This window comes from Thalassophryne amazonica, chromosome 9 (assembly GCF_902500255.1).
Source record: "Thalassophryne amazonica chromosome 9, fThaAma1.1, whole genome shotgun sequence".
Lineage (NCBI taxonomy): Eukaryota > Metazoa > Chordata > Actinopteri > Batrachoidiformes > Batrachoididae > Thalassophryne > Thalassophryne amazonica.
The window spans coordinates 85,185,029-85,208,309 of NC_047111.1; the positions used below are offsets into that span (position 1 = coordinate 85,185,029).

At 47.0% G+C, this 23,281-nt stretch overlaps 1 protein-coding gene and 1 long non-coding RNA gene across 2 annotated transcripts in view; one reads left to right on the top strand and one right to left on the bottom strand.

The window, feature by feature from the left end:
• Positions 1-23,271, bottom strand: LOC117516595. Its single transcript, XR_004562477.1, has 3 exons — positions 23,261-23,271; positions 14,493-14,495; positions 1-182 (listed from the first exon to the last, which is right to left on the bottom strand). It is a non-coding gene; the product is annotated as an uncharacterized LOC117516595 (long non-coding RNA).
• Positions 1-23,281, top strand: part of hsd20b2 (hydroxysteroid (20-beta) dehydrogenase 2) — a 34,426-nt gene that overhangs the window by 4,241 nt on the left and 6,904 nt on the right. The window contains exons 2-5 of the mRNA XM_034177454.1: positions 19,874-19,920; positions 20,833-20,908; positions 21,024-21,134; positions 23,136-23,209. Of these exons, the coding sequence (XP_034033345.1) occupies positions 19,874-19,920; positions 20,833-20,908; positions 21,024-21,134; positions 23,136-23,209 (308 nt within the window). The remainder of the gene's footprint in view (positions 1-19,873; positions 19,921-20,832; positions 20,909-21,023; positions 21,135-23,135; positions 23,210-23,281) is intronic.

Consider the following 23,281-nt stretch of genomic DNA (forward strand, 5'->3'; position numbering starts at 1 on the left):
CAGGGAAAGTAAAAACAAGGGTCTGGAACTGTTTAAAACAGAGACTAGTGGTGTGATGAAACCTTATTATGTCTATGTGCAGGTAAATGAAAAACGAATGAAAATGGAGGTTGATACTGGAGCAGCCGTATCTGTTATATCTGAGTCACTTTACAAACGCAGATTTAAAAGCGAGCTGAGAACTAACGTACTGGAGGCTAAAGGGTGGCTCCAAGTGATGGTAAAATGTTAGGGAAACAGTCATACACTAACCTTTTTTGTGGAAAAAGGAAGTGGCCTAGCATTAACGGGAAGAGATTGGATTGAAACATTAAAATTGGATTGGTCTTTCATAAACCGAGTGGCAGCAGAGAGTGTAGAAGAGCTTTGTGGGAGATATCCAGAGGTGTCCCAACGTAGACTGGGAAAAGTAAAAGGCATCAAAGCTAAACTACATGTTGCACCGAGGGCCATTCCCAAATTTTGTAAACCTTGCCCTGTGACAAATGCACTAAGAGATGCAGTGGAAGCACAGTTAACCAAAAGTTAACCTAACCCTAACCCTAACCAAACTGGAAACAGAAGGAGTTATTACAGCCATTATTTTGGTAAAGGGGAGGCACCCACTGTAAACGTACCAAAAGTGGATAACTCTGTTAGGATATGTGGTGACTACAAAGTGTCCATAAGCCCTTGGTTGAAGGTAGATCACTACCCCATTTCAAAACCACAAGACTTGTTCATAAAGTTGGCCAGAGGTGATAGATTCACAAAGATAGATTTGTCACAAGCATATCAACAAGTGGAACTGGATGAGAGCTCACAACAGTACTTAACAATCAACATTCATAAGGGTCGATGTAAAATGAACAGACTTCCTTATGGCGTGGCCAGTACACCTGCCATCTTCAAAAAATTGATGGATCAAGTTGTACAGGGTTTAGATGGAGTAATACGTTATTTGGATGACATATTGTTCACTGAAGAGGACAGAGGACAGCACATGCAAAATTTGGAGGAAGTTCTAAAAGGCTGCAAAATCATATTCTTCAAGTGAACAAAGATAAATGCACCTTTTTCCAACACAGCAGTGCTGTTGTTCTGCATAAGCTCATCACGCACTGCATGTAGGGCACCAATTGCCTGTGGGGGCACCAAAAAAATCAAGCTCCTGGATCAGCATAATCAGAGAAGTGGATAAAAACGCACGCCTGTCTATGTCCTCTTGTGAATGAAACAGAGAAGCAGCAGAGGGTTTGGGGGGAATCTGGACTCGATCTGTCAGTGTGATTTTCCAGTGCGCCTGTTTAACTTTTATTCTTCACAAAGCGGTGATCTCTGTGCCTCTTCTACCTCAGACTTATTTCCCTCTCTCTCTCTCCCTGTTCCGAATTCCCCACTTTCACCCACTAGATGGAACCATTTACCAGCTGACAGGACTGTTCTGTGATATGTTTTGGTCAGGCTTTGTTTTAGGAACCCAAAAAGTGCCTTTGAGGTCTTTATTTGCACTCTGTTGCCATTTTAGATTTAGTTCTTTTCTGACTGTTGAAGAGAATAGCCACATGAGTAAATGAGCAAATGTAAGTGTGTATTTGATGATATTTCGAGGCTTATTTCTTTGAACCTGTAGTACTATACAGTTATAGTTTATATTATGTTATCACATTTGCTGCATGTTGCAATGTTAGTGGTCTGAGCTTGCTAGCTGTACATGTGTTAATGATGTGAATAATGTTATGCTAAGATGCTAACCCATGGCTATTTTTGCAATGTTTGTAATTATGCTTTCATTGGACAATTAATATGTTTGTATATCTGTAACTGATACAAGCTGGTTGTTTGCAGTGGAGTGCATATCATGTGATATGGTTGTTATGTTATTATTATTTCAGAGACCATAGTGGCTACAGAATAACCACATACTGGCTGCAGTAGTGCTTTCCTGTGCCAAGCAATATTAAAGACCAGGAGACATCTAAAACCCTGCTTTCGTGTCACTCTCTAACTGGAGTCCACAGTAGATAAAGGGGCCAGCTCCAGTTGAACGCGTCAATCGCTAATATTGCTCCTTCGAGCCAGATATCCTATACCTACGGTGGCCAAATGGCCGAGCAGGACGCAACAGTAGCCTCAGGCACCATGTCAAGACCAATAAGGAGAAGACATACCCCGGCGCCTCTCCAAGAGTATGAGGTGAGCCTTCCTCAATCCTTGTTGGGCACCCGAATCTTCAGTGCCAGCACTCCAGAGCTGCAGTTACCAAGTAGAGGGGACAACTCTGCTGCAAGTGGTGACCAGCCGAGGGCAATGCTTGGGCATCAAGTCGGAGCAGCTTCACAGGGATTGGTGCACGGTATGTCCATTCTCTCTGGTCAGTTGATTGAGAGCCTTAGCTTCCATGGTTCTCCTGCCTCTTTATCTGAGGGAAGCCAGCGCAGCAGTGTGGTGGAATCCGACGAGGAGAGTAGTAATGCTTCATTCCACCTGGCTAGTTACCATGAGCTCCCACAAAGCATCCAGCAGACTCCATCACCACAGATCTACAGTATGGGAAGCAGTGCACCTGTTCAGCTGACCATGTCGGCACACGGACAGGACAGGTCAGTACCACCTCCAAACCAATCAGTGGTTCTGCCACATAGCTCCCCATCGACACCAGCCATACCTTTGGTGACAACATTGGCTGGACCTGCTGTTCATCCAGGAACAACACAATCCCAACTGATGCCCCAGCCTGTGCAACCATGTCTTCAGGGCCCTTCCGCCTACCAGCCAATCATACCCAGTGCTCAAGTGCCATACTTATCTACCTTAGTTGGTCAGCCTGCAACTACAGCCACTGTACCACCCATATACCAAGCACCCGTAGGAGTCACTCCCCCTCCATCAGCCTATCAATGTGCTTCAGTGGCACCTACACACTTGAGCTATTGGCCTCCATGAGTTACTCCATATCCAGCATACCTACCTCCCAGTGGCATGCCAGTGCCATCAATTCACCAGACCTCCCTTCCTGGTTTACCATCGCAGTATCAGCTGCCAATTAATGCGGCTGCTCAGTCAGCTCCCTACCATTCTAGTGCACAAGTCCCACTGAGTTATCAGCCTCCATCTGTCCCATTGTCCATGCACTACTCATACCAACCATTGCCAACAAATCTGCCAGCATATCAATCAGCTCCTCCAGTCCAGCCAACTGTCCAACCCCTACCGTGTATGACCCCGACATTATCACTACCGACCCAGTCTCCAATTCAACCAGTGCCTGTACCGAAACTTCCCAAATTGGAACATGACAGTGAAAGGGAGTTCACAGATCTGAAAATGGCTTTGGATCATCTCCTGGGTCCCCATCCTGGGCTCTCAGAGCACTATAAATATAGAGTACTTATGGAGCAACTCGTCCTGGAGGATGCACGCCTGATCGCACAGTCATGCCGACATTACCCTCAACCTTACACAGCAGCAATGCAAACATTGCAGCAACATTATGGGCAACCCCATCAACTAGACCAGAGTGAGATCGTGACCATCCTGAATGCTCCAGATGTAAAGGCAGGTGATATCAAGGCATTCCAAAGTTTTGCTCTTCATGTTGATTTATTAGTTGGAATGTTGACCTCTCTTGAAGGCCCTAATGGGATAGAGCTGATGTCCACGGGTCATGTCGATTGTCTATTGAGTAAACTTCCCAAGTACTCAAGAGACTCATTTGTGGAGCACTTACAGGCTCGGGGTCGGCTTAACACCAACAGTTTGAATCCCTATAATCTACGAGATTTGGCAGACTGGTTCAAGAGCAAGGCAGAAGCCCAACGACTGTCAGCCAAGATGGTACAATGCCACCAGTCAGGAAAGACAGAAGGCCCAAAGAAAGATAAACTCTTGCCTGTGAGACAGAGGGATAAGCTTGTAGCTATCTATCATGGCTCAGACATACCGAAGCCAAACATTGTTCTCCAAGAAGCAGCTCAGCCAGATACAAAGCCAGCAAAAGCCAAATGAATCTGCCTCTTCTCCAAGAGTGTGGAACACTACCTGTCACAATGCCCTAAAATCACCATCTGCACGGCTGAACAAGTGGAAAAATGGATCACTGATGGTAAACGTTGTCGGCGTTGTGGTTGCACCAGTCATGGGCCAGAGGCATGCACCCTGAAGAAGGCCCGCAGCGAGTGTCAGGCAATACACCTCAGGGTCCTGCATGGCATCGCTACGCGAAGCTCAGGTGTCTACCTGACCACTCCCATTGAGGCTGCACTTACACCCACCAAGCAGGATGGAAAGGTCTATTTAAAGGTTGTGCCAGTTATTGTGAGTCACCGAGATAAATCCCTGCACACCCATGCCATCCTAGATGATGGAGCAGAATGCACAATCATCCTACCAGCAGCAGTCCATTACCTCGGTCTCACAGATGAAGTGGAGCGTATGGCCTTGAGAACTGTGCGCAATGATGTCGCACACCTCATTGGTTCCACTGTGAATTTCCATGTGTCACCTGCTGCACAGCCTGATCGAGACATCCTGTTCAGGAGCCTTTACAGCTAATCGTCTAGCTCTAATTGACCAATCATATCCAATGGCAGCCTTACAGAAGCGTTACCAGCAAAAGGGATCCCTATTCAGCTTTTTGATAAGGTACATCCACTAATCCTTATCAGTGTGGATAACACGTGCCTTATCACAGCTAAGGAGCATGTCCGTCTCGGGCCCAGCGGTGGCCCTGCTGCAATCCATACAGAGCTTGGTTGGGCTCTGCAGGGTCCAGATGGTGTCACACCACACAGGGTCCAGACTCAGGCCATTTACTTAACTACTGTCCAGCCAATGCCTGATGATCTGTATCACCAGGTAGAACGCCTGTGGCAGGTCGACGTCCTGCCATACCAGAGTGAGAAACTGGCATTACGCTCCCAACAGGATCAAGAGGCTGTTGATATTCTAGAATCACGCACCACTTGAATAGAAGTGGATGGCATCCTTAGATATGCCACTCCACTGCCTCGGAAGAGAGATGCCCCACCTCTCAAGGCACCGATGGATGCGGTGATGGCAACCTTACGAAGTACCAAACGTCGGCTATTAATGGATCCAGTCAAAGCTCAGTTTTATGAAACAGAAATACAGAAACTCGTCAACAGTGGATGTGTGACCAAACTGCACCCTGAAGTAGCGGATCATTCATGCGAGTCATGGTTCATTCCTCACCACCTTGTGGAGCACAATGGTAAGCACCGCCTCGTGTTCAATTGCTTATTTTCATACCAGGGTCTTGTCCTCAATGATCCAGCTGCTTGGCCGGCCCTATCCTCGACCATCTCTTCTTGGAGTCCTATTGAGATTCAGAGAGCATCCTGTCGCAGTAAGCGGAGACATCAAAGCGATGTTTCACCAGGTGCGGCTTTTACCAGAAGACCAGCCACTGTTAAGATTCATCTGGTGGAACCTGCGACGAGGTGAGAAGCCTGATGTGTACCAGTGGCAAGTCTTGCCATTTGGCACTACCAGCAGCCCATGCTGCGCAACCTTTGCATTACAGAAGCATGTAAAGGATCACAAGGACGGTAATGAAGACATACTTCAGTGTCTGGAGCAGTCCTTCTATGTAGATAACTGTCTCCAGAGTGTCCCAACGGCTGAATATGCCAGGCACCTGGTGAACAAACTGCGACAGGTTCTAGCTGAGGGAGGGTTAGGAGATACGACAGTGGGCGAGTAATGATTCCGTCGGCTGTATCCTTCTTACCAACTGCTGCTAAGGCTGAGAGCACAGAGCTGTGGATCATGGAGAAACACACTGACCCTCAAGAGCCAGCCTTAGGGCTCATTTGATATTGCCATACTGACTGATTGAGCTACAGGTGTCGACCCATAGAGAAGCAACTCCCGACCATGCGGTACATATACCGTGTTCTCTCAAGCCAGTACGACCCACAGGGGGTCATTCTCCCCAAAGTGCTTGTGCAGAGATTGTGGGCAAAGGGAAGAGGCTGGGATGACCCAAACCTTCCCCCGGAACTACTGGGGCTTGGAACCATTGGGAACAAGATTTGCCAGCGTTGTCAAGGATATCTCTGCCAAGAACCTACATGTCTTGTAAACTGGCTACTGGAGTCAAAGCCTACCATCTTCATGTCTTTTGCGATGCCTCAGAGCATGCGTATGGGTCAGTCGCATATCTGATTAGTGAGAGCAGTGATAACATCCATGTTGCCTTTGTGATGGCCCGGTCAAGGGTGGCACCTAAACGGCAGCTGTCAATGCCACGTTTAAAGCTTTGTGCGGCATTGACTGGAGCCCAGCTCTCTGCCCTACTTCTCAGAGAGCTCACTGTAAAGTGTTGTGGCTGGCGTGCCTGGCTGGCTTTTGTGTCTTTTGTTTCTGTCTTTTGGTTTTCCTTCCAGGTGGTGCGCATTTGGGACTGAGTGGCTGTGTAGCTGAGTTTATCAGGACCTCACCCTGATCACCTGAGGCTGATCACCTGCGGCTCGTCAGGACTCACAGCTGTGGTGCATCTACATGGATTGGAACATGGTGGCATTTAAGACTGGAGTACACAGTGTGTATTTGCCAGAGACTCGACCTTGTGACCAGACGGGTGAGATCGTCGTCTCAAGAGCCATCTCATCATCAGTGGATGCAGAGAACGTCCAGGTTTGATGCATGGTCTGTGAAAGAGGAGGGGGTGAGGTCTCACGCTCGTCAGCACACTTCCTGAGGTACATTAGATTTTGTGACTAACATTTATACAGTCAGTAAATGTGGTGTCCCTCACACCTTATTGTATTGAGCTGTTATGTTGGTCGTTTTAATTAGCTTCCACTGCAGTGAGTTTGTGAACAGGGTGTTCCATGCCTGCAGGGTGGGAAGCTGATTAGTAATTAAGCCAGGAAGTGTTTGCTGTTTGTATACCTTTGAGCGTTCTCTCTGTGTGTTGAGTGTGGACTCACAAGATGATTTCTTCATTCACAGACTCGGTTTGTCGCGGCCACCTGGGGGGTGTCGGCGGGGTCCTGGGGTCCGAACTGGTTCTGGCTCCGGACCGTTAGCGCTGCTGGGAGCGCACCGCAATCCACCACGCCAGACCGCGCACTTTTATATTTATCACATCACTGTTATGTTTATTAAACTCTGTTATCCTTTGTACCGTGCTCTGCTTATTTTATACTGGGTCCTTCAAACGCTGGTCGGTTCTCCGGGCTGCGTCCGACACATAACATAAAGATCACTAAAACCTTTCTCTGGACTGACTCGACAACCGTTCTGCATTGGCTGAAATCTGAGTCTTGCAGATTCAAAGTCATTGTGGAGACTAGGGTCTCTGAGATTCAGGAGCTCACCCGAGATCAGGAGTGGAGATATGTCGACTCCTTGAGCAACCCAGCTAATGATGAGAAACGCTGGGGCTTGATCTTCAAGTGTCTCACCACAAGGTGCGTTCATCTGGAGCTGTTGAACAGCTTAGATTCTGATGCCTTCCTTCTCGCTATGAAGCAATTTATTGCACACAGAGGAATGCCGGCAGAGATCTATTCAGACCAAGGGACAAATTTCAAGGGTGCAGAGAAGGAACTACAGGAGACCTTCATGGCAATGGAACCACAGTTATGGAATGAGCTAGCTGCACACCAGATATCATTCAAATTCAACCCACCAGGAGCACCACACTTTGGTGGTATCTGGGAACGAGAGATCCGCTCGGTCAAGAATGCTCTGCAGGTGGTAGTTGGTGATCAGGCAGTGCCTGAGGATGTTTTACTCACTGTTCTGATCAAGGTGGAGGGGATCCTTAATGCCAAGCCCCTGGGTTACGTGTCATCGGATATCGCAGACCCTGATCCGGTTACACCTAGCATGCTGTTAATTGGGTGGCGAGACGCTTCGCTCCCACAGGTGTCATACACCCCCGATGGTATCACGAAGAGGAGGTGGCGACACAGCCAGCAGATGGTGGATCACTTCTGGTCACAGTTCATCCGAGGATACCGTCCCACCCTTCAAGTCAGGCAGAAGTGGCGCCAACCAACAGGCAATCTGGCACTGGACACTGTTGTCATGATTGTAGACCCGCAGCTGCAGCGTGCTCACTGGCCTGTTGGGATGGTGGTAAAGCTGCACTTTAGTGCAGATGGCTGTGTTCGATCGGCTGAAGTCAAAGTTAAGGACCAGACGTACTTACGCCCTGTGGCACGACTCGTCCAACTACCATCCATTCCCGATGATGAAGGACCGGGAACAGCGTAGGGAATTCTTCTGCATTACATAATACCACTGTTATTATGGGGGCAGCTGTTCCGAATTCCCCACTTTCACCACTAGATGGAACCATTTACCAGCTGACAAGACTGTTCTGTGATATGTTTTGGTCAGGCTTTGTTTTAGGCACCCAGAAAGTGTCTTTGAGGTCTTTATTTGCACTCTGCTGCCATTTTACATTTAGCTCTTTTCTGACTGTTGAAGAGAATAGCCACATGAGTAAATGAGCAAATGTAAGTGTGTATTTGATGATATTTCGAGGCTTATTTGTTTGAACCTGTAGTACTATACAGTTATAGTTTATATTATGTTATTACATTTGCTGCATGTTGCAATGTTAGTGGTCTGAGCTTGCTAGCTGTACATGTGTTAATGATGTGAATGATGTTATGCTAAGATGCTAACCCATGGTTATCTTTGCAGTGTTTGTAATTATGCTTTCATTGGACAATTATTATGTTTGTATATCTGTAACTGATACAAGCTGGTTGTTTGCAGTGGAGTGCATATCATGTGATATGGTTGTTATGTTGTTATTATTTCAGAGACCATAGTGGCTACAGAATAACCACATACTGGCTGCAGTAGTGCTTTCCTGTGCCAAGCAATATTAAAGACCAGGAGACATCTGAAACCCTGCTTCCGTGTCACTCTCTAACCGGAGTCCACAGTAGATAAAGGGGCCAGCTCCAGTTGAACGCGTCAATCGCTAATACTCCCCTTTTTTTTTTTTTTTTTTTTTTTTTTTTGCACAAACCGAAGACACTTTTGTGTTTTTCCCCCCTTAATCATAATAATAAATAAGATGATCGGATTGCATTTTCCCCCTTCAGGGCGCACGGAGTACTGCAGCATACAAGCAGTACCCAGCGGCTGAGGATTGCGGGGAAGTCCGGAAAATCAGGTGCAAAATGTGGCTGTTGCGAGTGGCTGGGTTTGCCAGCCAGTCACAGCTGTTCTCATCATCCCTCCCTCCCTTCCATGCTCACCTTTCTTACCACACACTGCCTTGCATTGCACTGCGCCCGCGCCCCTGTCTCCAGCTCGCAGTTTCCTTCATCAGTGCAGCAAGCTCACCCCCAAAGCGCCTGACCCTGCCCCGTGGGGACTAAATCTGACTCCTGCTCCTGTCTGCGCGAGGACAGACCCGCAACCCCGATCTTTTCCTCATAAGAATTAATTTTGGAGATTTTACACATTTTATTACAGAGATTATAGCATGCCATAGGTATTAAAGGCACTGCGCTGTGGTGGTTTGAATCATATTTATCTAATAGATTACAATTTGTTCATGTAAATGGGGAATCTTCTTCACAGACTAAGGTTAATTATGGAGTTCCACAAGGTTCTGTGCTAGGACCAATTTTATTCACTTTATACATGCTTCCCTTAGGCAGTATTATTAGACGGCATTGCTTAAATTTTCATTGTTACGCAGATGATACCCAGCTTTATCTATCCATGAAGCCAGAGGACACACACCAATTAGCTAAACTGCAGGATTGTCTTACAGACATAAGGACATGGATGACCTCTAATTTCCTGCTTTTAAACTCAGATAAAACTGAAGTTATTGTACTTGGCCCCACAAATCTTAGAAACATGGTGTCTAACCAGATCCTTACTCTGGATGGCATTACCCTGACCTCTAGTAATACTGTGAGAAATCTTGGAGTCATTTTTGATCAGGATATGTCATTCAAAGCGCATATTAAACAAATATGTAAGACTGCTTTTTTGTATTTACGCAATATCTCTAAAATTAGAAAGGTCTTGTCTCAGAGTGATGCTGAAAAACTAATTCATGCATTTATTTCCTCTAGGCTGGACTATTGTAATTCATTATTATCAGGTTGTCCTAAAAGTTCCCTGAAAAGCCTTCAGTTAATTCAAAATGCTGCAGCTAGAGTACTGACGGGGACTAGAAGGAGAGAGCATAGCTCACCCATATTGGCCTCTCTTCATTGGCTTCCTGTTAATTCTAGAATAGAATTTAAAATTCTTCTTCTTACTTATAAGGTTTTGAATAGTCAGGTCCCTTCTTATCTTAGGGACCTCATAGTACCATATCACCCCAATAGAGCGCTTCACTCTCAGACTGCAGGCTTACTTGTAGTTCCTAGGGTTTGTAAGTGTTGGGAAAGTGTCAGTACACAGACCCACAACAGGGGGCGCAAATTAACGGACAATGAAGAAAGTCAAATAACAAGGCTTTACTGTTGTGAACACGCACAACAAATACAACAAATCACAATTTCGGTCTCAAGTTAAATTCCAACGGTGTCGTGTGGGCAGGCTCGACGATAGGAGACGTCTGTCCAAGACGAACCGGAACCACCCGATTTCCTCTGCCACCGAACCCGGGAATACTGGAACCGCCAAGTCCCGAAACTCCCAGGTGGTCTCTGCCTCCGCTCGTCGGATCCGGTACTGCTGGCGAGGAACAGACACAGTCAGACGTGGGTGCAGCCGCACCCCAACAACACGTGGGGTGGAAAACACCACCTCCACCTCTAATCAGAAAACAACACTGTCTAGTAACTAGGATACTTATCAAATACGTTCCTTTCACAAATGATGAAGGGACTGGCTGAGTTCGTTACCTCCTTGGTAGAGCGATATCTCGGCAAATGAGGTGGAGATGCCGTCCTGCTGATATACCTCCTCAGTGATTGGGATCAGCTGTCTCCAGTGATAGATGACAGCTGTCATCCTGGCTGCTCCCGTAAGGCGGCAGCGCCCTCCGGTGCCTGGAGCCCGCACTCCAGGCAGGGCGCCCTCTAGTGGTGGTGGGCCAGCAGTACCTCCTCTTCAGCGGCCCACACAACAGGACCCCCCCCCCCCTCAACGGGCGCCTCCTGGCGCACGACCGGGTTTGTCAGGGTGGCGACGGTAGAAGTCGGCCAGGAGGGCCGGGGTCCAGGATGAAGCCCTTCTTCACCCAGGAGCGTTCTTCGGGGCCGTACCCTTCCCAGTCCACCAGATACTGAAAACCCCGGCCCATCCGTCGGACGTCGAGGAGCCGGCGTACAGTCCAAGCCGGCCCTCCGTCGATGATCCGGGCAGGAGGTGACGCCGGACCCGGAGTGCAGAGGGGTGAGGTGTGATGGGGTTTAATCCTGGAAACGTGGAATACTGGATGAATCCGCAGTGAGGCCGGAAGCTGGAGCCTCACTGCGGCGGGATTGATGACCTTGAGTATTTTGTACGGGCCGATGTATCGTTCTTGCAGTTTTGGGGAGTCCACTTGAAGGGGAATGTCCTTGGTGGACAACCACACTTCCTGCCCAGGACGATACGTGGGAGCCGGGGCCCGCCGCCGGTCTGCATGGTTCTTCGCCCTCGTCCGGGCCCTCAACAAAGCAGAACGGGCGGCACGCCACACCCGACGGCACTTCCGTAGGTGGGCCTGGACCGAGGGCACACCGACCTCCCCCTCAACCACCGGAAACAACGGGGGTTGATACCCTAAGCACACCTCGAAAGGGGAGAGGCCGGTGGCTGATGACACTTGGCTGTTGTGGGCGTACTCGATCCAGGCCAGGTGGGTACTCCAGGCCGTCGGGTGCGCGGCTGTCACACAGCGTAGGGTCTGCTCCATCTCCTGGTTGGCCCGTTCTGCTTGTCCGTTGGTCTGGGGGTGATACCCGGACGAGAGACTGACCGTGGTCCCCAGTTCCCGGCAAAAGCTCCTCCAAACATGCGAGGAGAACTGGGGACCGCGATCAGAGACGATGTCTGATGGTATCCCATGCAGACGGACGACGTGGTGGACTAGGAGGTCCGCTGTCTCCTGGGCCGTTGGTAGCTTCGGGAGGGCCACGAAGTGGGCCGCCTTGGAGAATCGGTCCACTATCGTGAGGATGACAGTGTTTCCCTGGGACGGTGGAAGACCCGTGACAAAATCCAGGCCGATGTGAGACCAGGGGCGATGAGGCACGGGCAGCGGCTGCAGCAACCCGATGTCTTGCGGTGGTCGGCCTTGCCCCTGGCGCAGGTGGTACAGGCCTGGATGTAACCCCGGACGTCGGCCTCCAGGGACGCCCACCAGAAGCGCTGCCGGACGACTGCCACGGTTCTTCGCACCCCAGGATGACAGGAGAGCTTAGAACCATGACAGAAGTCCAAAACTGCAGCCCTGGCTTCTGGTGGGACGTAAAGTTTGTTCTTCGGTCCGGTTCCGGGGTGCGGGTCTCGTGTCAGGGCCTCCCGGACGGTCTTCTCCACGTCCCAGGTGAGGGCGGCCACGATAGCGGACTCCGGGATGATGGGATCCGGGGGATCCGACGGCTCCGTTTTGACCTCTTCTTCATGTACCCGGGACAAAGCATCCGATCTTTGATTTTTGGTCCCGGGACGGTAGGTGATCCGGAATTCAAAACGGCCGAAGAACAGTGACCAGCGGGCTTGCCTGGGATTCAGCCGCTTGGCGGTCCTGATATACTCCAGGTTCCGGTGGTCAGTGAAAACCGTGAATGGCACGGACGTTCCCTCCAACAGATGTCTCCACTCCTCAAGAGCCTCTTTCACCGCAAGGAGCTCTCGATTGCCGACGTCATAGTTCCGTTCGGCTGGGGTCAACCTGCGGGAAAAATAGGCACACGGGTGAAGGACCTTATCGGTCTTCCCGCTTTGGGACAGCACGGCTCCTATCCCTGAGTCCGAGGCGTCCACTTCAACCACTAACTGGCGACTAGGATCGGGCTGCACCAGAACAGGTGCAGACGAGAAGCGCCGTTTCAACTCCTTGAATGCGGCATCGCACCGATCCGACCAGGTGAAGGGGACTTTTGGTGAGGTCAGGGCTGTCAGGGGGCTAGCTACCTGACTGTAGCCCTTAATGAACCTCCTGTAGAAATCAGCAAAGCCTAGGAACTGTTGCAACTTCCTACGGCTTGTGGGTTGGGGCCAGTCTCTCACCGCCGCAACCTTGGCCGGATCAGGAGCGACGGAGTTGGAGGAGATGATGAACCCCAGGAAGGACAAAGAGGTGCGGTGGAACTCACACTTCTCGCCCTTCACAAACAGCCGGTTCTCCAACAACCGCTGCAGGACCTGACGTACATGCCGGACATGAGTCTCAGGATCCGGAGAAAAGATGAGTATATCGTCTAGATATACGAAGACGAACCGGTGCAGGAAATCCCGCAAGACATCATTAACTAATGCTTGGAACGTCACGGGGGCGTTTGTGAGGCCGAACGGCATGACCAGGTACTCAAAGTGACCTAAGGGGGTGTTGAATGCCGTCTTCCACTCGTCTCCCTTCCGGATCCGAACCAGATGATACGCGTTTCTAAGATCGAGCTTGGTGAAAATTTGGGCTCCATGCAGGGGTGTGAACACCGAATCCAAAAGGGGCAACGGGTATCGGTTGCGAACCGTGATCTCGTTCAGCCCCCTATAATCAATGCATGGACGGAGTCCGCCGTCTTTTTTGCCCACAAAAAAGAAACCTGCGCCCATCGGGGAGGTGGAATTCCGGATCAACCCGGCAGCTAATGAGTCCCGGATGTAGGTCTCCATTGATTCGCGCTCAGGCCGGGAGAGGTTGTACAGCCTACTGGACGGAAACTCACTGCCCGGAACCAAATCAATGGCACAATCATACGGACGGTGGGGGGGGGAAGTGTGAGCGCCAGATCCTTGCTGAACATGTCGACAAGGTCGTGGTACTCCACCGGCACCGTCCCCAGATTGGGCGGGACTCTGACCTCCTCCTTAGCTTGGGAGCCGGGAGGAACCGAGGAACCTAAACACACCCGATGGCAGGTCTCGCTCCACTGAACCACTACCCCGGACGGCCAATCAATCCGGGGATTGTGCTTCAACATCCAGGAAATCCTAAAACCACACGGGAGGTGGCCTGAGTCACAAAAAACTCGATCACCTCTCGGTGATTTCCCGACACCACCAGAGTTACAGGTGGTGTCTTATGCGTGATCGGAGGGAGTAGGGAGCCATCTAGTGCCCGAACCTGCACAGGCGGTGTAAGCGCCACCAGAGGGAGCCCTATCTCCCTAGCCCATCTGCTGTCCAGCAGATTCCCCTCAGAGCCCGTGTCCACCAGTGCTGGGGCCTTCAGGGTTACATCCTCATAAAGGATTGTAACTGGGAGTCGTGTGGCAATGTGGGTGTGTCCCACGTGAATGTCTCGGCCCACCCCTAGCCCAGTTTCTAGGGGCGGGCGTTGGAGTTTAACCGCTCAGGGCAGTCTCTCATATGGTGCTCTATTGCACCACAAACAAAACAAGCTCCGTGGGCCCGTCTCCTCTGTGCATCTGGTGCCCTAAATGTTGCCCTACTCGTGTCCATAGCTTCGTCAGCAGGGGGAGCTGTGGCCCCACGGAGCGCAGGGGCCGTGGAGCGTGGGGAAGGCGGAGCGCGGTCGGAACCGGAAGGGAGAGGGACGGCGCGTGCCCGGCCACGCCCTTCGTCTCGTTCCCGCCAACGTTCTTCTAACCGGTTGTCTAACCGTATGACGAGATCGATGAGCCCATCTAAATCCCGCGGTTCGTCCTTAGCCACCAGGTGCTCCTTGAGAACCAAAGACAGTCCGTTTACAAAGGCGGCGCGGAGGGCAGTGCTATTCCAGCCGGACCTCGCAGCCGCAATGCGGAAGTCGACTGCATAGGCAGCTGCGCTCCGACGCCCCTGTCTCATTGACAGTAGCACGGTTGAAGCGGTCTCGCCCCTATTAGGGTGATCGAACACAGTTCTGAGCTCCCTTACAAACCCATCGTATGTCAGAAGGAGCCGTGAATTCTGCTCCCAGAGCGCTGTAGCCCAAGCGCGTGCCTCACCGCGAAGCAGGTTTATTACATAAGCTACTTTACTAGCATCGGTCGCGTACATGACGGGACGCTGTGCGAAGACGAGCGAGCACTGCATCAGAAAATCCGCGCACGTCTCCACACAGCCTCCGTACGGCTCTGGGGGGCTTATGTATGCTTCCGGGGAAGGTGGGAGAGGTCGTTGAACAACCAGTGGAACGTCTGTGTTACGCACAGGGTCTACGGGAGGGAGAGCCGCAGCGTTGCCCGGAGGGCGCGCTTCCACCTGCGCGGCGAGAGCCTCCACCCTGCGGTTCAGGAGGACGTTCTGCTCGGTCATCAAATCTAACCGAGTCGTGAAAGCGGTGAGGATCCGCTGCAACTCACCGATTACCCCTCCTGCGGACGCCTGCGCGTCCTGTTCTTCCATTGGCCATTCAACAGCCGGTTGACGCCCCTCGGGATCCATGACGTTGGCCGAGATATCCTGTTGGGAAAGTGTCAATACACGGACCCACAACAGGGGGCGCAAATGAACGGACAATGAAGAAAGTCAAATAACAAGGCTTTACTGTTGTGAACACGCACAACAAATACAACAAATCACAATTTCGGTCTCAAGTTAAATTCCAACGGTGTCGTGTGGGCAGGCTCGACGATAGGAGACGTCTGTCCAAGACGAACCGGAACCACCCGATTTCCTCTGCCACCGAACCCCGGGAATACTGGAACCGCCAAGTCCCGAACTCCCAGGTGGTCTCTGCCTCCGCTCGTCGGATCCGGTACTGCTGGCGAGGAACAGACACAGTCAGACGTGGGTGCGGCTGCACCCAACAACACGTGGGGTGGAAAACACCACCTCCACCTCTAATCAGAAAACAACACTGTCTAGTAACTAGGATACTTATCAAATACGTTCCTTTCACAAATGATGAAGGGCTGGCTGAGTTCGTTACCTCCTTGGTAGAGCGATATCTCGGCAAATGAGGTGGAGATGCCGTCCTGCTGATATACCTCCTCAGTGATTGGGATCAGCTGTCTCCAGTGATAGATGACAGCTGTCATCCTGGCTGCTCCCGTAAGGCGGCAGCACCCTCCGGTGCCTGGAGCTTGCACTCCAGGCAGGGCGCCCTCTAGTGGTGGTGGGCCAGCAGTACCTCCTCTTCAGCGGCCCACACAACAGTAAGAGTAGAATGGGAGGCAGAGCCTTCAGCTTTCAGGCTCCTCTCCTGTGGAACCAGCTCCCAATTCAGATCAGGGAGACAGACACCCTCTCTACTTTTAAGATTAGGCTTAAAACTTTCCTTTTTGCTAAAGCTTATAGTTAGGGCTGGATCGGGTGACCCTGAACCATCCCTTAGTTATGCTGCTATAGACTTAGACTGCTGGGGGGTTCCCATAATGCATTGAGTGTTTCTTTCTCTTTTTGCGCTGTATGCAACACTCTGCATTTAGTCATTAGTGATTGATCTCTGCTCCCCTCCACAGCATGTCTTTTTCCCGGTTCTCTCCCTCAGCCCCAACCAGTCCCAGCAGAAGACTGCCCCTCCCTGACCCTGGTTCTGCTGGATGTTTCTTCCTGTTAAAAGGGAGTTTTTCCTTCCCACTGTTGCCAAGTGCTTGCTCACAGGGGGTCGTTTTGACCGTTGGGGTTTTTCCGTAATTATTGTATGGCTTTGCCTTACAATATAAAGCGCCTTGGGGCAACTGTTTGTTGTGATTTGGCGCTATATAAATAAAATTGTTTTGATTTGATTTGATTTTGATTTGGATACACATCTGTCCATGCAGCCAGGTATCCCGCGGGGTCAACAAGGTGGCCTGGAGTTGCTCGTCTCTTAAGCAATGGCGCAATTTCACCTGTTCCCCTCCCTGTCATGGACACACAGCACTTAAAAGCACTGACTTCTCCCCTTTGCTCCCCCACCAACACTGCGCCTGCTGGACTCTCCACCACGTTCTGGACAGATGTGTGAGGCTGAGATTAATACCTGCAAATTTCTTCAGTAATATACATAATGTATAACGCTTCTTGAAGAAATTTTCACATTATCACTTACATGTATGTTTACAAGGCTAAATACTTTGTTCTGTGTTTACAAAGTTCAGTCTTCTGTGGCTGCACAATCAGTTTTTTTTTAATAATGGTGGTGTTTATTTATTTTAAATTTTATTTTTATTTCTTGTCATGCTTGGTACAATTGTTAATGCAAAATTATTTATTTACAACTGTTTTCAAAACATTAATACATTATTATTAAAATAATAACTCAATATTAATATTGAAAAGTTATTTTGGAAATTGCAGCGTCGGCTCGCAGCCGCTGCGACGCTCCGCCACAGGAAAAACACCTCCGTTGGAAGCCTTAAGGACAAGTTGGAACATGTCCAGCTGTTAAACAATTTCTCATATACTCACTCCACTGAAAGCCATCAAAAGCCGCCTGGATTTTACAAACGGTTATCAACACGGAGGTGTTTTTCCTGTGCCGCCGCACCGCGCCGGCTGCGTCCCGACGCACGGACCCGTCCGCACGTCTTTCATTAAAAAAATCTCCTTTAACAGTGGAATATCCAGATAAAATGCTGAAACCGACTTCTTCTGAAACTTCTCTGTTCTCTCACGACATCCTGGATCAATAGAGCCTGAAATGTGGAGGTTTTCAGCTTGAAACAGGGCTGACGACGGCGCCTGGGAGCGCTGCGTGACATCCCGCACCGTGGGAAGTCCTTAAAGCGACAGTATCACCTCAAAATCTCTCATCAGCTGTTAAAATTTTCACCGAAAACCAGCTTAATTTTTCGAACCGTGTCCGCTTCGATGTGCCTCACAGGTTTAGAAAAAATTTTGATCAAACAAAGCGCCAGTCTCTCAGCAACTTCTCAGACAAAGGAATTCCGACGAGGGGCTGGACGACGACTCCCACAAGGAGTGCTCACAGGCGAATGACGTCACTGACAGGCGTGGAAAAACTCACGAATGCGCACAAGGGTTCAAGCATGTCTGACGTAAAAACATATGAATGAAATCCATATAGTTTTTGAAAAAAATAAAAAGGACCTATACTTTATTGACAGACCTCGTACAACTAAATACTAGTTTAGTGATTCACAGGATTGCTAAAAAAGCAGTTTGAACATAATAGTTTTGAGTTTGTAGCGTCAACAGCAGATGCTACTATTATTGTGAACACCCCCTTTTCTACTTTTTTTTACTAATAGCCCAATTTCATAGCCTTAAGAGTGTGCATATCATGAATGCTTGGTCTTGTTGGATTTGTGAGAATCTACTGAATCTACTGGTACCTTGTTTCCCATGTAACAATAAGAAATATACTCAAAACCTGGATAAATCTTTTTAGTCACATAGCACTACTATTATTCTGAACACTACTGTATAGACCAGATGGCTTGAAATTATCCACATGCAAACTACAACCACATGCAAAACAATCAAAGTTTTGACAAACCTAATTTCTGCTTATGGTTGGCCTAAAGAGGTGGTAACTGTTAATAGACCTCAATTCATTGCAAGTGAATTTGAGACATTTCTGAAGCTGAATGCTGTTAAGCATATCAAAACTCTGTCTTACCATTCAGCCTCAAATGGATTGGCAGAGAGGCTGGTGCAAAATTTTAAAAGGTCCTTAGCCAAAAGTAGAGCACTTGGTGGTCTGTCTTTGCAGCACTGTATTGCAAATTCCTTGTTTGGTTATCAAAATATGCCGCACGTGACAACTGGAAAAACACCAACAGAACTGTTTGTGAAAAGACAGGTTCAGCAAGACCAGGATGTCTTTGCTGAAACCAAACTTCTCTCAATTTATCTAAGGTCAACATGTTCAGAAACGATCATACTCATATGTGAAGGGAAGACTCAGGAGTTTCTCTGTGAGACAAGCAGTGTGTGTATGAAACTACAGGGGAGAAGAGAAATGGGTGAATGGTGAAATTACCCAGCTTTGGGTCCTGTTATGTATTTGGTGTCAGTAAATGGAAATTGTATCAAAACATGTGAATCGATGACTGGAAGAAAAGAAACAATGTGAATCCAGATATTGTCTCTGATGATCATCATCATCATTTTGCTTTTGATTTTGACAATGAACTAAATAATTCGGAGAAACTGTCAAAGAACACTGCAGGTGAACAGATGATCATTTGTCCTCATAAGAATATTCCTCAAGTTTTAGTGGAAATGGACCAAGCTGTGGAAAATCCTGTGGGTACACAACATGTAGACCATCCAAGGAGAAATGTGCATCCTCCACAATGTCTGGACTAGTAACAGAATGTTGCTATAGAAATGTAAATAATAATAATGTGTGTGTAAAAGAACTGCACATGTATGTAAATAGAAAAGAGACAGGTGCAGTTAAAGTCTACAGGGGAGGACTGTGGTATCAGGAAGGTTCTAAGATGCAGTAACTTGGGTTACCTTCAGGGGTGCTAAAGGTTGTGACTGCGCACAGCCAGATGCAGAAGCAGGTGGACAGTAAGTGTCGGCTGTATAGTTTTAAATAATCATTTTCTGTGTTCCTGTGCTTTTTGTCGGCTTCCTTTGGCAATATTCACACAAAATCTATGACACAACAGACACCACATCCACATTTCACAGACTCAGGCCTGTAACAAAAATAAACAGTGACTGGACTGAATAGTGACGGAGTGTTGCAACTGTCAGTTTTTGTTTCTCAGACACCCTCTTAATTCCAGCACGGTCAGCGCCTGAACACATTTTAAATACATGCTATCTTTCAGATAACAGTGTGGTACAGATTAGTATTGACAATAGGAGACTGTAACAGCAAGAACGTAACTTTTGTCACAATTTTATAACCACTTTCTTGTTCACATAGTTGTCACTGGTGCCACGTCCGGCATTGGTAAAGCATACGCCACTGAGGTGAGTCTGCATGTTTGTTCTATTACTGACTTATCTTCATTTGTGCTCGTGCACATATCATAATAAAAAAAATGTTTAATCTACTTTTAATATTCACTTCAACACTCTAAAAATGTTCCATGTGCCTTGTGTGTGTATAGTTTAAATTGGTATAAATTTGCTCATGGTTTAAAAAGACGGCTGAAAATAGGTTGACAATGGTTTTAAAATTAAACAGACAATAAAACCGTTATTGCTACATGTAATTTATGCTAACAAGTGAAATAAGTTTCTAATTTAGAAATAAAGTTAACAATTTGAATGGACAGTCCAGACTATTGAATAGAAATAAAGAAGTTAGAATAACATAAATTAAATGATTTTATTAACACCAATAATATCTTAATAGCAATAAAAACCTTATGTTTGGTTCACCTTAATTAACCTTGTGGTGGACAAAGCAAAACAAAACAAGTGAACTTGAATTAGTCTTAATAAAACTCTCAAGGCATTTACTCAGTAATGGCTGAGTTGGTATTCCCTAAAAGATCCATGCAAAATATTGCCTTTATGTTTTTTTTTAAGTTTAAATCAGTGTACTGTTGTTTTTTTTTTTGTTTTTTTTTTGAGTGAATTCATCAAATAAAATAATTTATCCATGTTCTTCCAACAATTCATTTTTTATGGTTTGTGTACATGTATTTACACCAGTTATGCTTCCTCTCAGAAATGTGTACAATGTATTTAAAGTACAAATACTATAAAAAACAATAGTAAGAAATCAGTTTTTAAAGATTACATACAACAGTGAAGTAAATTTTATCAAGTCAAATTAACAGTATGTTTCTTTTTTAGTGCACTTGGTGAAAGCTTTATATTTTACTGTACGAACTACATATTCATCAGTGGAATGTCCTGCATGTGTCTTTCCAGCTGGCACAAAGAGGTCTTGATGTGGTTTTGATCAGCCGATCTGTTGATAAGCTTCAAATGGTTGCCAAAGAAATAGGTGAGTGAAATGATTGTTATTATAACAAGTGATGACGTTCCTGTTAAACACATTTACCTTTTCTTTACACTTCTTTTTATTTGGAGACATAATAGAGGATATTTGTCTCCTTCAGAGGATCAGTGTGGACGAAACACTCGTACCATCCAGGTGGACTTCACAGATGGCCAAAGCATCTACTCTGTCATCGCTAAGCAACTACAGGGCCTGGAAATTGGAATTCTGGGTACATTATGGAATCAATCAGTCAGAGCAGGGACAGACATCAACTTAAGGTTCTGCTATTAACCTATAAAATTATTCATGGATTGCCCCTCCCTACTTAGCTGAGCTAATTAAACCCTACGTACCGGCCCGGGCTGTGCATTCTCAGGGTGCAGGACTACTTTGTGTTCCTAGGGTGAATAAAAAGTCTGCAGGTCACAGAGCTTTCTCTTATCGTGCACCTGCTTTGTGGAATGATCCCCCTGCATCAATAAAAGTCATATTCTGTAGAGACTTTCAAGTCCAGACTTAAGAAGCACTTATTTTCCCTTTGGTATGGATAGTATACTGGCATAATGTGGTACTATGCCTTATACCCTTTTAAATTCATTTTATTAGTACACAGAGCAGACCGCGGCCTCAGCTTTTAGTGAAGCTTAGGGCTAGTGGCCGGTGATCACCTTAGTATTTCTTCTGACTTTCTTGTTGCTTAATGCTGACAAATTATACCTTATTTGTTGTCTTTCTGTGTCCTGATTCTGTTTTTTTTTTTTGTCTCTCTGTTTGATGTGCAGCTCCATCCAGAGATGTAAGTGGGTGTCTTTTTCTGCAACCCTCACATCCTGTGCACCAGGATGGACTCCCAAAAATTTCTTGTATATTTGTATCGTTAATTGTGTCAGTAGCATGGCCCAAGCAGAGGGTCACCCCTTTGAGTCTGGTCTGCTTGAAGATTCTTCCTGAAATCATCAGATGGAATTTTTCCTTACGACTGTCGCCTGTGTGCTTGCTCTAGGGGTTGGTAAGGTTATACCTTACTTGTGTGAAGCACCTTGAGGCAACTTTGTTGTGATTTGGCACTATATAAATGGAATAAATTGAACTGAATTGAAATTGTGATGGTGCCAGAGAACTTTTTCTTCTTAAGGCTGGTGGTGGGTTTGCTCATTTGAAGTGTGATACATAAGGGTGTCCCAAAAAAAGTGCAACAAAAATAAAGCCATAGAAAATCGATATACTTTTGGATACTGATATCTGTCATATGTCATATTGAAGCATATCTCAGGGAATTTGATATCTGGTGTTCATTTCTAATTTTACCTCCAGTTTGTAAGAGCTTTGGTGTTCAGAAGATGCTCAATATGAGCTGAAACTTCTTTACAATTCTCTTTACAAATATGGTCTTTCTGTCTGGAGCTTTTCTAACTGCAAAATAATAATAATAATAATAATAATAGCCTTTATTTAACCAGATAAAAAGCCCATTGAGATTAAAACCTCTTAACAGATTGGCCAAGAAAGGCAGCAGTCATAATAGTCAGGTTAACATAATCATGAGAACATTAATAATAAATAAAATACAAGCAATATAAATCAAATCAAATCAAATTTATTTATATAGCGCCAAATCACAACAAACAGTTGCCCCAAGGTACTATATATTGTAAGGCAAAAGCCATACAATAATTACAGAAAAACCCCAACGGTCAAAACGACCCCCTGTGAGCAAGCACTTGGCAACAGTGGGAAGGAAAACTCCCTTTTAACAGGAAGAAACCTCCAGCAGAACCAGGCTCAGGGAGGGGCAGAAAAAAACAGAATATACAGAAAAAACAATCATCTTGGTCGTTGTAACAATGAATAGGATAAAACATACAAAAATTTAGTAACACGAGCACTGTGCAAAATAATTCTGTTGGGTACAGTATGGAATCAACCAATCAATATCAGTGACAATGAGATTGTCATTGGGTCTGCACAATCGATTTGGTGTCAAAGTAGAATTTTACCATTTTCCATTTTTGCTCAATTGTAAGCGGCATCCTCATGGGATCAGTCTCAAACTGCATCAGAAGACATTCCTCACATATATCTTGATGGCTGAAAAAAAAAAAAATTCAGATTAACTGCTGCAGAATTAGAGTCAAATGATTTTGTGGCACTTTTTTGGTGGACACCCTGCATGAAAAATGGTTACTAAGATTTTTTTTTTTTTTTTTGTCTTTTTAACCCCCACATACAGTTAATAATGTAGGAATGACCTATTCTGAAAATTTTGCCTATTTTCTGGAAATACCAGACACCAAACGTGAAGAGGTATGTTTTACACTTAAAAACTTAACTTACTGTAACTTAACTTTCTGTAACTTAAAAAACTTACTGTAACTT